Here is a 15971-nt window from a genome sequence, read left to right as displayed (position 1 = left end):
TGGTGGCCAAAGCATGAACGGGCACACGAATGTTTAGCATATCTCTGTCTGGTACGTAAATACCTTGCAAGGTCGTCTACAAAAGTGCAATGCGAATTCTCACTTTCAGATGACATTGTAAATAAGAAGCGGGCAATATTATCTCCTGTAAATGCAAACAAACTTGTTTCTCTTAGCAATTGGCTGCACAAGAAGTAGGACTGAGTGGACTTCTAGGATCTAAACTTTTACAATGTTTTGTTTTTGAGTGCAGTTATGTAACAAAAAACATCTACATTTGAAAGTTGCACTTTCATGATAAAGAGATTGCACTATGGTACTTGTATGAGGTGAATTGAATAATACTATTTCTTTATATTTTTATTACAAATATTTGCACTGTAAAAATGATAAGTGAGCACTGTACACTTTCTATTCTGTGCTGTAATAGAAATCAAAATATTTGAAAATGTAGAAAAGCATCCAAAATATTTAAAATATTTAACAGCGCAATTAAAACTGTTTTAATTAATCACAATTAATTTTTTCCGTTAATGGCTTGAGTTAAGTGTGATTAATCGACAGACCTACTTTTCGTTATACCTTCCGTTATTCAGAATAAAAAGCAGGGTGCAGGAGACAGAGCAATGGTGTTAATAACAATGAAAGCCCTGGCTCCACTCTTGAAGTGGAATAGTAGGACAGGGAATTGTGACTGTTCTGAGAAATGCACTCTCTCGAGGATTAAGACACAGTATATGGATTGTGACATAGCAATTGTTATACTGTTGATAGGCTAGATAGCATCCAGAGTAACTAACTTATATTTTTACATCTCAGCATGCACATTTCTACGGTACAGTTTTTTCATTTTACCTTTCTACCTTCTTAGCACAGATTAACAAATTGTCTTGTTATTCTCTGCCAAAAACCTTGATTCTCATAATCACCGTTTCTGCCAAAAGAATAAAATAGAATGGCTGCATCCCCAGAAATATCTACATTCTAAGTAGGGCTGTCAAGCTATTAAAAAAATTAATCGCAATTAATCACGCTGTTAAACAATAATAGAATACCATTTATTTAAATATTTTGGACGTTTTCAAATATATTGATTTCAATTACAACACAGAATAAAAAATGTACAATGCTCACTTTATATTTATTTTTATTACAAGTATTTGCACTGTAAAAATACAAAAGAAATAGTATTTTTCAATTTACCTAATACAAGTACTGTAGTGCAATCTCTTTATCGTGAAAGCTGAACTTACAAATGTAGAATTATTACAAAAAAACTGCACTCAAAAACAAAACAATGTAAAATTTTAGAGCCTGCAAGTCCACTCAGTCCTACATCTTATTCAGCCAATCACTAAGACAAGCAAGTTTGTTTATGTTTGCAGGAGATAATGCTACCCTCTTCTTATTTACAATGTCACCTGAAAGTGAGAACAGGTGTTTGCATGGCACTGTTGTAGCCGGCGTTGCAAGATATTTACGTGCCAGATGCGCTAAAGATTCATATGTCCCTTCGTACTTCAACCACCATTCCAGAGGACGTGTGTCCATGCTGATGATGGGATCTGCTCACTAACAATCCAAAGCAGTGCAGACCAATGCATGTTCATTTTCATCATCTGAGTCAGATGCCACCAGCAGAAGGTTGATTTTCTTTTTTTGTGGTTCAGGTTCTGTAGTTTCCACATCAGAGTGTTGTTCTTTTAAGACTTCTGAAAGCGTGCTCCATACCTCATCCCTCTCAGATTTTGGAAGGCACTTCAGATTCTTAAACCTGGGGTCAGTTAGAAATCTCACATTGGTACCTTCTTTGCGTTTTGTGAAATCTACAGTGAAAGTGTTCTTAAAATGAACATGTGCTGGGTCATTATCTGAGACTGCTATAACATGAAATATATGGCAGAATGCGGGTAAAACAGAGCAGGGGACATACAATTCTCCCCCAAGGAGTTCAGTCACAAATTTAATTAACACATTATTTTTTTAACGCGCATCATCAGTATAGAAGCATGACCTCTGGAATGGTGGCTGAAGCATGAAGGGCCATACGATTGTTTAGCATATCTGGCATGTAAATACCTTGCAATGCCAGCTACAAAAGTGCCATGCGAATGCCTGTTCTCACTTTCTGGTGATGTAAATAAGAAAAGGGCAGCAATATTTCCCGCAAATGAAAACAAATGTGTTTGTCTTAGCGGTTGACTGAACAAGAAGTAGGACTGAGTGGACTTGTAGGCTCTGAAGTTTTACATTGTTTTGGTTTTGAGTGCAATTTTATAACAAAAATCTACATTTGAATGTTGCACTTTCACGACAAAGAGATTAATTGAAAAATGCTATTTCTTTTGTTTATCATTTTTACAGTGCAAATATTTGTAATAAAAAATATACACTTTGATTTCAGTTACAACACAGAATACAATATATATATGAAAATGTAGAAAAACATCCAAAATATTTAAAACATTTCAATTGGTATTCTATTGTTTAACAGTGCAATTAAAACTCTAATTAAATTTTTTGAGTTAATCATGAGTTAGCTGCGATTAATCAACAGCCCTAATTCTAACCACTACTTTCATGTGATTCCTGGCTTTATTAAGCAAATGCTTAATTAGGCCAGCTGTACAAAATAAACTACTGGCCTTGTGAGGGAGGACACGTGACCTAATCCATCTTTCAAAATTTCTGTCTACAGTGGTCATTTATTTATTGATATTTATTGTTATTTATTGCTGTGGTAAGCAGTCTGTCCTACTGACTTCTGAAGGCAGATCAGAAGAGATGTAAACACACATACACCCTTCTGGGTACACAGCAAACCACTTTTCTGAAAACAAATATCTTTTGTTTGGGGTTATTCAAAAGGGGCTTGCTTTGCAAAATCTGGACAAAGTATTTAAAACTAGTCCCCTTCTTCCCTTGTTCTTGCAGATATGAGATTCTTTAAATTTCACACCAGAAAAATTACATTTTTTGACCAGCTCTAGTTTGAAAAATGTTAGACCAACATTTCAAAGTTGAGTGGTCTGACTTTCAGAGGTTCTGTCCATCTGTGGCTCAACTGACTTTAGTGGCTCAGTACCTCTGGAAATTAGACCACTCAGTAGTGGCTAATTTTAGGCAATCAAGTTTGAAGTTTAAATCTATTTTTTTAACTTGATAAATAATAAACTGCCTTAAACTAAAAGTGAAGACCTCATCAGAAGATTTTGCCAGTGCTACAGTTTATACTGAACATCATGGAACAATTGTGAGGGAAAACTTTTTGGTATTATGAACTCATATTTATTTATTTTCTGTGTTAACCAAGGCATTAACAACTGAATTTCTTTTCTCTCTCAATTTTTAAAACATGGTTTTCCCCCAAGGACTAAACGCTCTCTCAGGTCGTCCACTGCAAGTCTGCAGCAACGTTAAAATTCCTACTCTTTGGCTTAGTTGGTGCTCAACAAAACCACTTCTCTCTCTTTTTTAAACACATGACAAGGTGCACAGATACACTGAGCTGTCCATTCTCCTTGTCCATTCCATTGCTCTGAGCATGCACAGTTCTGAAACTGGCAAGAATCCGTTCTCTGAAACACTTGGAGAGGAAGATTATTTAATTTTATTTAGATTTAAATAACGAAAAAAGACGCTTATGCAAGGTTAGAGGCATTCTAATGTTAATAGTACAGTCACATCCCAGAAGCGTTAAAGTAATCATTTCAAACAGGAACTCAGCCAGCCCAGCTGCTGACAAAAATCTGTTTTCCATCTCTTCATTGTTCTGGGAAACATATCCTCAGCCCTCTTCAAAAACAACCAGCTTTTCAGTTTCATTTATTATCTTTTAGTAAGAAAAACCCACCCCAAAACTCCAGGTTGCAGTGACTCTCCCTCCGCCAAGAGAGAGCTGGCTATGGGCTCCTGGTGGAGGGAAGATTATTGCTACATGGGGACTCTAACTGGCAGAAACTGATGAGATAGTGTGGAATTATCCTATCTGTTCACTTATATAGCATCAGTCACCATGGCATCTAATACTGTCTTGTGATCCGCTTTTAGATTCTTGTCTGCTTAGAGGGATTGAGCAAGCAGGAAAAATAGAGGATTAGCCCATTGTATGTGGCTTTGGCCCTCAGGCAAGGAGGGAAACAGTGTCTTGGATATGATAGGTTACCCAGCTGAGGAACTGGAATTTTAACGCAATTATAGCAGCTGTTTTGAAAGGCAGATGGTATCACAGAAGGCCAAAACAGAAATGCTGGATCTCGGCAACCACAACTCCTGACTTCATTATTTCTTGTGATCTGTGGATTGATTTTGTGTGTGTGTGTGTGTGTGTGTGTGTGTGTGGAGGGAGGAAGGGGGTTCCCTTTTAACATTATAACCTTCTCCTAGGATGTCGATTTTCTGAAAAACACTAAACACAGGGCTCAAAAAAATTCCTGGACATCTACTAGCCAAGAGGCCAATTTAAGAAGGATAAGAAAGATTTAAGAAAGCAGTCCCACCCGCAAGGTGCATTAATCAGTGTGCTGGTGAGAAGCCTTCCTCACTGTGCTAACTCCCCGCTGACAGAATTGGGAGGGTGCTGAGATTTCTCCATGATGTTGACCCTGCTTCTTTTTAACTAAGTATTGGACAAGTTTGAACACCACCCCACATCTCTCTGGTTCTTCCCTCCCCTCCTGCTCAAGTCTGCTTCACTCCTCCCTCTGTTCGATTTCTTCACCACCCTAACCCTCTTCCAGCCTTTGCTTGAGGGATCCTCCCTCCTATATGGTTACAATAAGGCTGCTGCTGCTACTCACATCTGTCCCAAGTATAGTGATATGGAAATTGACATATTTCTTGTCACTTTCACTGATGCCACATGATCCTTCAAAAGTTATCCCATTACAGATACGCTCAATTCAAAGGTTTCAGAGTAACAGCCGTGTTAGTCTGTATTCGCAAAAAGAAAAGGAGTACTTGTGGCACCTTAGAGACTAACCAATTTATTTGAGCATAAGCTTTTGTGAGCTACAGCTCACTTCATCGGATGCATACTGTGGAAAGCGTAGAAGATCTTTTTATATACACACAAAGCATGAAAAAATACCTCCTACCACCCCACTCTCCTGCTGGTAATAGCTTATCTAAAGTGATCACTCTCCTTACAATGTGTATGATAATCAAGGTGGGCCATTTCCAGCACAAATCCAGGGTTTAACAAGAACGTCGGGGGGGGGGGGGAAGGGGAGGAAAAAACAACCCCGATGAAGTGAGCTGTAGCTCACGAAAGCTTATGCTCAAATAAATTGGTTAGTCTCTAAGGTGCCACAAGTACTCCTTTTCTTTTTGCGAATACAGACTAACACGGCTGTTACTCTGAAATCTGTAAGGAGAGTGATCACTTTAGATAAGCTATTACCAGCAGGAGAGTGGGGTGGGAGGAGGTATTTTTTCATGCTTTGTGTGTATATAAAAAGATCTTCTACGCTTTCCACAGTATGCATCCGATGAAGTGAGCTGTAGCTCACGAAAGCTTATGCTCAAATAAATTGGTTAGTCTCTAAGGTGCCACAAGTACTCCTTTTCTTTTTGCGAATACAGACTAACACGGCTGTTACTCTGAAATCTGTAAGGAGAGTGATCACTTTAGATAAGCTATTACCAGCAGGAGAGTGGGGTGGGAGGAGGTATTTTTTCATGCTTTGTGTGTATATAAAAAGATCTTCTACGCTTTCCACAGTATGCATCCGATGAAGTGAGCTGTAGCTCACGAAAGCTTATGCTCAAATAAATTGGTTAGTCTCTAAGGTGCCACAAGTACTCCTTTTCTTTTTACTCAATTCAAAGGCATTTGTCTACGACCTCACTTGGCTTGGCCAACACCACCAGGATTTGCATACATATCCAACTCCCCATGCTGATAAATATACAGATCCAACAGTTTTAGTGTCTGCATCTTGAAAGGATCAACTCTTAATTCAGTTTCAGGTTATCTCGAGGCTTCCAATTCCTTAAATTTCTAAATCTTGCAGCAGTTATTTTCAGCCTCAAATACTGAACATTTTAATACCTGTATGCAAATGAATGGCTGCTGAACAGGGTTTTTTTTTTCCTTTTCTCTGTTTATACCCTATGCCAGTCTCAAATTTCATAGAACATAGTTCACTTCATATTAAGGTTTTATAAACTTTCAAGAGTGAAAAAATTGAAACTCATACCATTTTTGGTTAGCAAATCTAAAACTATTACCACATACCATAAAATGAACCATGGGCTGGGTGTCCTCTTCTTGGCTTGAATAAACTCTTGTACCTTGCAAAAAAGTATCAGTATGCTTCCTTATTCCTATTTGTGGCTAGGAGTATGTAGTTACCTTCTGTGACTTGAGTATGCTCTGTTTATGTAGCCTCACTGAGTTTTAAAATGGTGTCTTTTAGTCTTTCCTTTCTTTCTGATTAGTTTCTTCATATTTTTTTAATCCCCCTTCCTAATGTTTGGTGCCACCATATCATGTTAATGCTATGATCCATCCCACTGGTATATTGAACTTAATTATATTATGGTTACTAAACTACAATTACTTCAGACTAAGTTTTAATAAATCCATCACAGTATTGTCTAGGGCAGTGGTTCTCAAAGCTGGTCCGCCGCTTGTTCAGGGAAAACCCCTGGCGCGCCGGACCGGTTTGTTTACCTGCCGCGTCTGTTGGCCCGCGCCGCTTCCCGCAGCCCCCATTGGCCTGGAGCGGCGAACCACGGCCAGTTGGAGCCGTGATTGGCCGAACCTGCGGACGCGGCAGGTAAACAAACTGGTCCGGTGCGCCAGGGGCTTTCCCTGAACAAGCGGTGGACCAGCTTTGAGAACCACTGGTCTAGGGAACAGTTCAGGTAAGATTCACAGCAAATTCTGCCCCAAATGGGATTGATGCCTTATGGCCTTCCCTCTTGTTAACTTTGGTGTCAATAGAATGTAGTGACTGTCCTATTAATTCTGTGCTTAGGACAGTCTGAGCACAGAACTGTCTTTTGTACAGCTTAAATGTGGCAGGGCTTGGGCTTATCCTGATCTGTGGTGGCAAGGAGTTAAACAGTCTCAGCTGTGTGTGATGAGACATGAAACTCCCTGACAATTTAACCCAGGGCATGTGGCGTTTTAACTCACTTCATACATGCCCCAGAGGTGCTATTTTCCCACCCACATTTGGGGGTTTATTGCAGGCAAATCTCATTCTTAGGACAGCTGAATTCCTAAACCTACAATATACTTAAATACTTAACCTATGTTATAAGCAACATGTGGTCTGGAACTTAACAAAACAAATGTCATATGACTGTTTTCTTTTGTATCCACAACAATGTTTTGATTTTATTCCCATATAGTTTCCTGCAATCAAATCAAAGGAAATGCGGTACGATAGTACGTAATGTCTTTTACTTTAGCATTCAAATTATCTAAAGAAATTTCCTGTTGCAGTAGAGTATTTCTAATGGCAAATGTGTGACCTTTGTGGAATTGGTTGTAAACAAATGAAGTTCAGATTGCTGCAACGTGAAAACTGTTTTCCAAATATATATATAAAAACATGTGGTGGGAGAAATTAGTTGACAAGAGCCAGTTATCCTGCCATGTAGTATCTTTCTATTACTCTTCTTTAGATGTAGGATAAAGGGTCCAAAATTATCAACATTTTGAATTTTGAGTAGCTGCCGACGACACCTTATTCCTCAAGTGACTATTTAGGGAGAGGTTATCATAATTTTAGAGATGTCTTTTTGTTTGGCTGATTGATCAAAATCCTTAAGTGGCTTCTTGTTGTTAAACAGCCATATCTCTATGCCATCATTCTCCTACTTAAATTCCTGTTGGATGTGTACAAAAGACCTTTCACAGAAGAAAGGAGATTGTGTCATATGTGCTGATCATAATGTATTGCTCGCTCACATCTTCCTGCACTTTTTAATTGTCTAACTCCCTCAGCGTATTAGGGAGAATATACAGTTCTCCTGCAAAAGCAGTTTCCTGATAAGAGTTCACTCTGTAAAATGTAATTGATATTATGACATTGTCCACAGTGTGAATCAAGGAAAGTACCATATTCTAACAGCTGAAGACTTAAAATGTAGTCTTTCTTATTATGGTTCTACTTACATTTCTTAGTATAATTTTAAAAACCTAGATACTATTTATGAGAGCTGGAAAGGGGGAAGAAATAGACTTTTTTTATTCCCCCTTTGAAAAAAACTTCTTATTTTCAAGTCTCTAGGAAAATGTATTTAACATGGCTGTGAATCACATGCATTTGAGTTGATGACTGTATTGGAAATAATGTTCTTTTTAGTTACTTTTTATAGGTTTCAGAGTAGCAGCCGTGTTAGTCTGTATTTGCAAAAAGAAAAGGAGGACTTGTGGCACCTTAGAGACTAACCAATTTATTTGAGCATAAGCTTTCGTGAGCTACAGCTCACTTTATCTGACGAAGTGAGCTGTAGCTCACGAAAGCTTATGCTCAAATAAATTTGTTAGTCTCTAAGGTGCCACAAGTACTCCTTTTCTTTTTACGTTTTATAAACACTCTACCCAATCATTTGGAACACATCTATGGTTCCTAAAGAGTTTGCTAACCAACTAAAAACAAATATTAACCAGAGCCAAAGGGTCCGAATAAAATACTGTTGTTTGTCGTTTTTCCTCTCTAGAAATGCAAAGCGGGAGACTATTTCAAGGGAAAACATGTAATGTTTGTGAACAGAAATTATAATAACAGTAACAGAAAAATAGCTGGGAAAAGACAGATATGTTTGGAGATATCCCCCACTTTGTGTTCTTCCCCATCCCAGAAATATTAACTTTAATTAAATGAGGAAAAAAGATATGAATCAGTGGAAGTAAAACTACAAATTATATTAAAAATTTAAATGGGTAGCAGGGATCAACAGACACATAAAAGGAACAAAGGGAAAAAATGGAATAAGCATAAAGGAAAGCTTTAAAAGGTTTAAGGGAGAAAACAAAGAGAGAGGCTCAGTACCTCTAGCTGGAGTAATAGTTACCCAGAAAAAAATAATATGCTTCTGACTAATGAAATAATATTGTAAGATGTTGGTGGTTGATGTTTAAAGACAGTTAATGTTTCCTTGATCTTAAGAAAAATGATAATCCAAGTGCTCTTTGTTTGGGAGGGAACTGTGTTCACTACTTCAGTACTTTAATGTAGCCTAATTCAAGTGGAGTCTAGTTAGCACAGTGGTGAATCCACACCTGAGGTTTCCTTGGCCATCATTTGCTATCTAAGTACTATAAACTTGTTCACAGAGTCCTACTAGATACAAAACTTATATTTCAAGCAAAGGTGGTAATAATGTTTTTCGGCCACTGTCAATGGAGTAGAAAAACATGAGTAAAGTTTTCAAAAGCACGTAAGACTCATTGTCAAAAGTGACCACCATTTAGGTCAACCTAACTCTGTCACCCAGAAGGTGAAATTTTTCACAGGCCTGAGCAACAAAGCTAGGTTGATCTAATTTGCAAGACCAGGCCTTAGTGGTTGACTTACTGAAGTTGGACAGAGAATAGGAGAGGTCCAAGAAGAACAGGAATGTCTGAGAAAATGGAGATGCTCACTGTTGAGATGTGGGGAGGGAAAAGATGAGAGCCCTTATTCAGGTAACTTTCAACACCCATGCACTAACAGGTATAATCCATCACTACAAGTGTGTGGTACAGGGGCAGCTGTGATTACAGCAGGGGGAATACACTTGAAGATTAACACAAGTTCTCCACCTGTGCCCTATTGAAAATAGCAGATTTTGAAGGAAAATGTGCACATGCATGTTTAAAAGCTTATTCTTGCCCTGGTTATATAATAATACCCAGCTTTTCTGTCACACTTCTCATTAGTAGCTCTCTCAGCTGTTTACGAATGAGGTCAGTTTCATTATCCCCATTTTACAGTTGGGGAAACTACAGCACAGAGAGTTAGTGACTTACCCAAGGTCACCCAGTTGGCTGGTAGCTAAGCCAGGAATAGAGCCCAGGTCTCCCAAGTCCCAATCATGTCCTCTCACCAAAGAGCCCCATTTAGTATATGGAGGTTTATAACTAAACTTGGGAGCGCTGTCCTCTAAAATTGGCTGAAGCAAGTGTGCAGTGGAAATATCCGTTGTCTGAATTGGTTTGTTTTTGTTTTTCCCTCTTGCAGATCATAAAGCATATGGAATCTCTGTCAAAACGGACAATCAGCATGTTACAGCAAAGGAGTTTCAGGGTACAGTATGTGCATGGGCATCACTGTATTTATATATAAATATATATAACACAAGAAACTGTTTAAAGAACATTATTAAGATTGCAAAGTCAAGCACTCAAAAGTGAGGAAATGCCAGAATTAAGGTTGCATGTGCAAACGTAATTCAGCCCCATTATGTGTATACGTTATGATATAGTGCTTAATTACGTGATCACATACTATCACTATAGTATCTGAATGCTTCAAACACTAATTTAATTTATTCTCTCAACACCCCGGTGACGTTAGAGGTTGTTATTATCCACATTTTATAGACTGGGAACTGAGGCACAGAGAGAGTAGGGTCAAAAGTATCCACTAATTTTAGGGGCCCAGATTGAGACATATAGGACCTGATTTTTTCAGTATTATATAGAACTTTATATGTTCAAAGTGCAACCTCTATTGACTTGTAATTGTTGGTGCTCAGCACTTCTGCAAATGAGTCCCCAGGGTGTCGAGTCCAGCACCCAGAAAATGAGGAACAGGCAATTGGTGACCATCTGTGAAAAGTTTGGCTTAAGTGACTAGCCCAACATCACACAAACTGTGGCAGAGGCAGGGATAGAATCCAGTTCTCCTGGGCAGCATTCAACTGTATTAACCATGAGACCTTCCCTTCTGTTCCTGCAGTCCCCTGCATCATCCATGATAAACCTTCCAACATCTGCTACAAATGAGGCAGGAGTCCTACAGATAATAGCCTCCTTCACTAAACATCATTGATTCATTCCCAGAGCATGTCCTTTCTGTGCACTGACTGAGTCAGGGGTCCTTTGGAAAAAAAAATGATGTCATGTAATTTATATGCATAAAGGGGGCCGAATTAAGGCACCTTACTTGTGTCATTTCCTAACATTTGAGTGCTTGACTTTGCAACCTAAATAATGTTCTTTTATGATAGTTTGGTTTGGCTTTGTAATTTCCTAGGTCTTTTAAAAAAAAAAAAAAAAATTCCAGCAGGGTCAGGTTAGTGAGTGACACTTATATTGGTATGTAGTTCCATGTGTTTGGGGTTTATGTTGGTCTTAATTCCATGTGTTGAGTTTATTTTGTTTTTTTTATTTGTTGCATAAACTATCCCAGCTGCCCTTCTGCCTACCGATTCCTTGTTTGCAGGTTTCATGTAGGATTCATGGCAGAATTGGATCTTCTCGAGGGACTTGAATAAGAGGGCAATGGTCTGGTGTAGTAGCTGGGGAAGGTGATCCATGTGTAGGGAGTCACAGGGCAGAAAGCATACAGGCAGCTGGGGGAGAATCGGAAGAACAGGGAAACAAGACCAGCATCATTTGACAGAGTGGAGGGAGCAAAGGAGTGGCAGGGGGAGGGAGAGACAAGATTGGTAATAGGGAAAAGCAGCATTCTATAGGGACTGGAAGGTGGTGACAAGAAATGTGAATTTACTGAGGAGGGAGGCACAGTGAAGCACTCAAAGGGACTGGTGATGTGTGCAGATTGGCCAGTTAAGAAGGTGATCCTAGTAGCTGTATTTTGTATTTTTCTGGAAGGGGCTGACATGGGTGTAGGCAAATAAATAAGCATACTGATGGAACTGCCATAATGTCAGAGGTGGTCCCTCTGAGGCAGGGTTGAAATATATTGGTGGGGAAAGCTTGTATTTCCACTGTCTCTGCAGACTCATTCTGTAGATGAAAAGGACTTTGATCTCCAAGGTTCACAGTCTGGCACCTCTCACAAACAGTAATGTCACTTCTTAAAAAATGAACACAGAAAAATATTAAATAAGATTTCAGAGCTCAGAAAAGAAGAGAGAATGGGAACAGTTGGCTCCCCTAGCTACTGGGACTTTTTTATGAAGGCTTGGCTGATTTTTGTCTCATTGTATGGCTCACCCCCTACTCTTCTTTGCTGCAGTGCACATGCTGGAGGAGGACTTGTTTGTAAATACTTAGCATAGACAGTCTCATCACACCCATTCTCTTACCTAATAGCAAAGGAGGAACGCTAGAGCCCGTTCAGCTGTCTACTATGCGCAGCTGATTTGAACGGCACCCCAGAGGAGCAGATCAGGAAGGAAGCTATGGCATCAATTCAGTGGGGTAAAGATGTATGCACACTGGCCATAGGCACACTATTCCCTCACCATTGTTCACAGCTGATGAGTTGCTCCAATGGCTGGTAACTCTTATATTGCCTCTTTTTGCTTTATTTTCAACCTACTGTTCTCTTTTCCTGTCCTATGTATCTATTTTCCACCTGCTCTGTCCCTGGGTTGTGTCTGTATCCCATCTCTTAGCACATTCCCTCTAATTCCTATATCTCTATCCCTTTCCTCTCTGCTCTCCAGACCTCATTTGTATAGTTTTATCTTGTGCTTACTATGGAGAGCCAAGGAAACACAATTTGGCATCCTCTCTGCTGTACTGCTACTCAGCAGCATTTCCCTTAGCAGCATCAGTGCCAGAATAAAATGGAAACTGAGAAGTGTGCCAGCTTTATCAAGCTGCATCCTGTGGAAAGGAGCTACTCTGGAAGGGTATGCAGTGCTACTGTGCCGGCATCTATAATACTAACTGTGAATTTCGTAAGATCCTTCCACCTGCAAGATTTAAATGCATGGCAAAACCCGTGCAGAGGCTCAGCTCCAAGCTCCCAAGTCCCTCTTCAGTGTTTGATCACTATGAGCCTAGGGCTTTGTATTTGTGTTGTATTAATAAAGTCATGGAGGTGGAAAGCAATGGATATTAAACTCAGAAAATGCCCAAATGTTTGAGGCTGAGAATAAGGAATATGAAGAAATTAATTTCCAAATCTAACTCTACATCAGTCGTGTATTACCAAATTTGAAATAAGTTTCTCTTGGTAATTTAATTTTAATTACCATTTCTAAATGTAGGTGAATGGATTTTCCTACCTTCCACTTAGCAGTCAAACACTGCCAAAACATATTTTAGTGACTTTTTCTTCATGTAATAAGTTGCATACTAGTAAGTCAATCAGTTTTCTATTCGGTCTTCTTTGTGCTTACCCAATGTTGTTTTCCGCTCAACCATTCATTTTTGTCCCCCAATTCTCTCACCTTCCCATCAATTGCCTTTTCTTTCTCTTCCCTAAAGTTCTGTGTACTTAGTTCAGCCTCTCCTTAAAAATACCTTAAATAGAATTCTCCTACCTCTCCACCTCTGATTCTGTCTCCTCAATTCTGCCTGTCCCTCTCCTCCCACTCTGTCCAGTCTTTCTCCTCACTGCCTTCCACTCCATTTAGTCTCCCCTCTCCTCACGCTATATAACAGCGCCTCTCTTCCTGGTGACTCTCCTCCCCTCTTGCTGAATGCAATGAAGCTAGGGAGCTAAGGTCGAGGAGACCTGCACCACACTTTCTCCCCTCCGTATAACCCTTCCCAACCCAGCAGGAGAGGAGAAGGAGGAGGAGGAGGAAGAGCTTACATCATGTGAGCTAAGCACTGGGCTTCCTCTGTTCTCTCCCACCTCACAGGCAAGAGTCAGTGACCTCAACATTGCCCTTCTGTATTTTCTCCTTCCCTCTCCCGGCTCTGAAATGAAAGAATCTGGGCAGTAGAGAGAGAGAGAGACAATGCAAGTCTCATCCCCAGAGTGTAGGTGAATTATATAGGCTTGCAACACTGAAACTCAGCTGCCTTCACTTTAGTTAGACGCAAATAAAGTTTGGAGCTCATGGGCTCAGCCAGCAATCGCAAGGGCCAGCAGTGAAAGACCCAGAGCCCAGGCAGGAATTGACTAATGTTTTTCATTGTTAGAAAGGTAACAAAACAAAAATAAAAGGGAAAGGAAACTTCAATAAATCTGAAAGTACAGGAAGGCCACCGCCTATCCCACTCCACCTCCAGTCAGGAACTTCTGACTTCCTCAGCTAAGTACAGAACACACATTTTGTAAAGCATTGTGTATTTTTCTTTGGAACAGGCTGCCCTCCTGTCACTGTTTTTTTCTTTAAAATTGGGTGGCTTCTTTAATGTCTTGTCTCATTTTGTGTTGTCTTATTGCTCATGAAAAATGCCAGACTGGTAGCATTGTAGCTCTGAAGCCTCAGCTCTGGTCTGGAAGGACAAACAGTAGGGGTGAATGTCTCCATCATTTACTCAATCCTCAGTTTCCCTGGCTGAGATTGGGAACTAGTGCAAATTAAAGCAGGCTGTTGTGTGTGCTTTGGAGATGTGGACACTTGTCCGCTGGAAATTGGATACACCCCATCAAAGGTATAAAAGTCTTTGGTCCCTATTAATGTGACCTGTATATGAAAGGCTCTATATTGCCTTGCCAACCTCCTAAGCCATCTGTTTTACCCCTTCCACTTGAAAAAGAAAATAAAGATCAAGGCTTTCCACTGGAGATTATATACTATAGAGAGACTGGAGGTAGTCAAAGATTTTTCATAATAATACTAGCATTCTTTTCCTCCTTAGGCCAATCTGTACTAGAAAAGGTATGCCAGTATAGCTGTACCAGCAAACCCACCTACTAGAAACACACTTTCTACCGCCAAAAATGTGCTTTTGCCTGTATAACTTATAACAGTTCTGTTAAAGCTATACCGGCTTTAAATTCTCTCTCTAAATTCTGTTCTCCATTACACTTGTTTTATATTTGGAGTAAATACAATGAAGTCAATTTTGAGAGCAGGATTTGACTGTCACTGAATGCTGAAGCCCTTTAATAGAAAGAATATTATGATCAGTACTTGTAATTATACCAAGCACGGAGCTAAAACACTGATCATCTGTTTTCTTTTCCCTAGAGGCTATGCTTAGCTGTAAGTACTCAGCTGGAAAGGGTATTATTCCAAGAGTAGAATGGAAGAAACTCACAACCCGTGATGTCTCATTTGTGTACTACAAAGGTGACTTAGTAGGTAAGAAGCTGCAAACTTATAGACTGACAGATTAAAATGAAATTGCTAAAATGGAGCTTGCTTTCTTTTCTGAAGAGAATAACAATGACAAAAGGACATCCCAGAATTGGTTTTTGATGAGCATATTCTTGAATGGCTTTCCATGCTAATAGCTACTATATCCTAAACATTTTAACTTGGAGATGTAGATGAGTCTTTTGTACTGTTCTATTTAGACTTCAAAAATGGCATTGCTGGTTCCCTGCATCCTTCCATAACCTGAGTGCATTTAAATAAAATTATCTGTCTTTATTGAAAACTTTATGATCCTCAGAACAAGCTTCTGAAAGATTCTTTAAAATAAAACTGGAGACTTGAACATAAATGTCATGGTAATATATACAGTGTAACAGCGTATTTTAAATACACCCCCATTCTTTTTAGGACTAGAACATAAGAATAAGTGTTCTTTCTTAAAATGACTTATTTCAGCTTCACATTTTGAGTGAAAAGTGAATCTCTGCAGAACCATATACAAAAAATGCAAAGATTGTGTTAATGCAACATTGGGTTTGTATAGTCATGGTCACAAAGATTCAAGTCATGCAAATGTCAACATTCCCACAGCCACCTTTATTCAGTTGAGCTGCATATGCTGTATGTATTACAGGATAGATTTTTACAGCAGAAAGAGTATTAAGTTACTGTGAGAGGGAGGGGTGGCGTGTCTCGCCGCAAGAGCGCCTCCTTGAGGCCAAATGTGGGGTAGCAGCTCTCCGTCCATCTGACACTCTCTGCCAACAGTCACTCTGGTCCTCCAGTGGTCTGCCTCTTCCTGGAATTCAGCCCTCCAGCCAAGTCATGATTTA

The 15971-nt window shown here is 39.4% G+C and overlaps 1 protein-coding gene across 2 annotated transcripts in view; it reads left to right on the top strand.

The window, feature by feature from the left end:
* Window positions 1-15971, top strand: part of JAM2 (junctional adhesion molecule 2) — a 62498-nt gene that overhangs the window by 29719 nt on the left and 16808 nt on the right. For both annotated transcript variants that reach the window (XM_074971309.1, XM_074971314.1), the window contains exons 2-3: window positions 10182-10247; window positions 15010-15123. In XM_074971309.1, coding sequence (XP_074827410.1) covers window positions 10182-10247; window positions 15010-15123 — 180 coding nt within the window. The remainder of the gene's footprint in view (window positions 1-10181; window positions 10248-15009; window positions 15124-15971) is intronic.

This window comes from Natator depressus, chromosome 1 (genome assembly GCF_965152275.1).
Source record: "Natator depressus isolate rNatDep1 chromosome 1, rNatDep2.hap1, whole genome shotgun sequence".
NCBI lineage: Eukaryota > Metazoa > Chordata > Testudines > Cheloniidae > Natator > Natator depressus.
The sequence above is the reverse complement of the archived record's forward strand: the minus strand, read 5'-3'. Positions and strand labels throughout refer to the sequence as shown.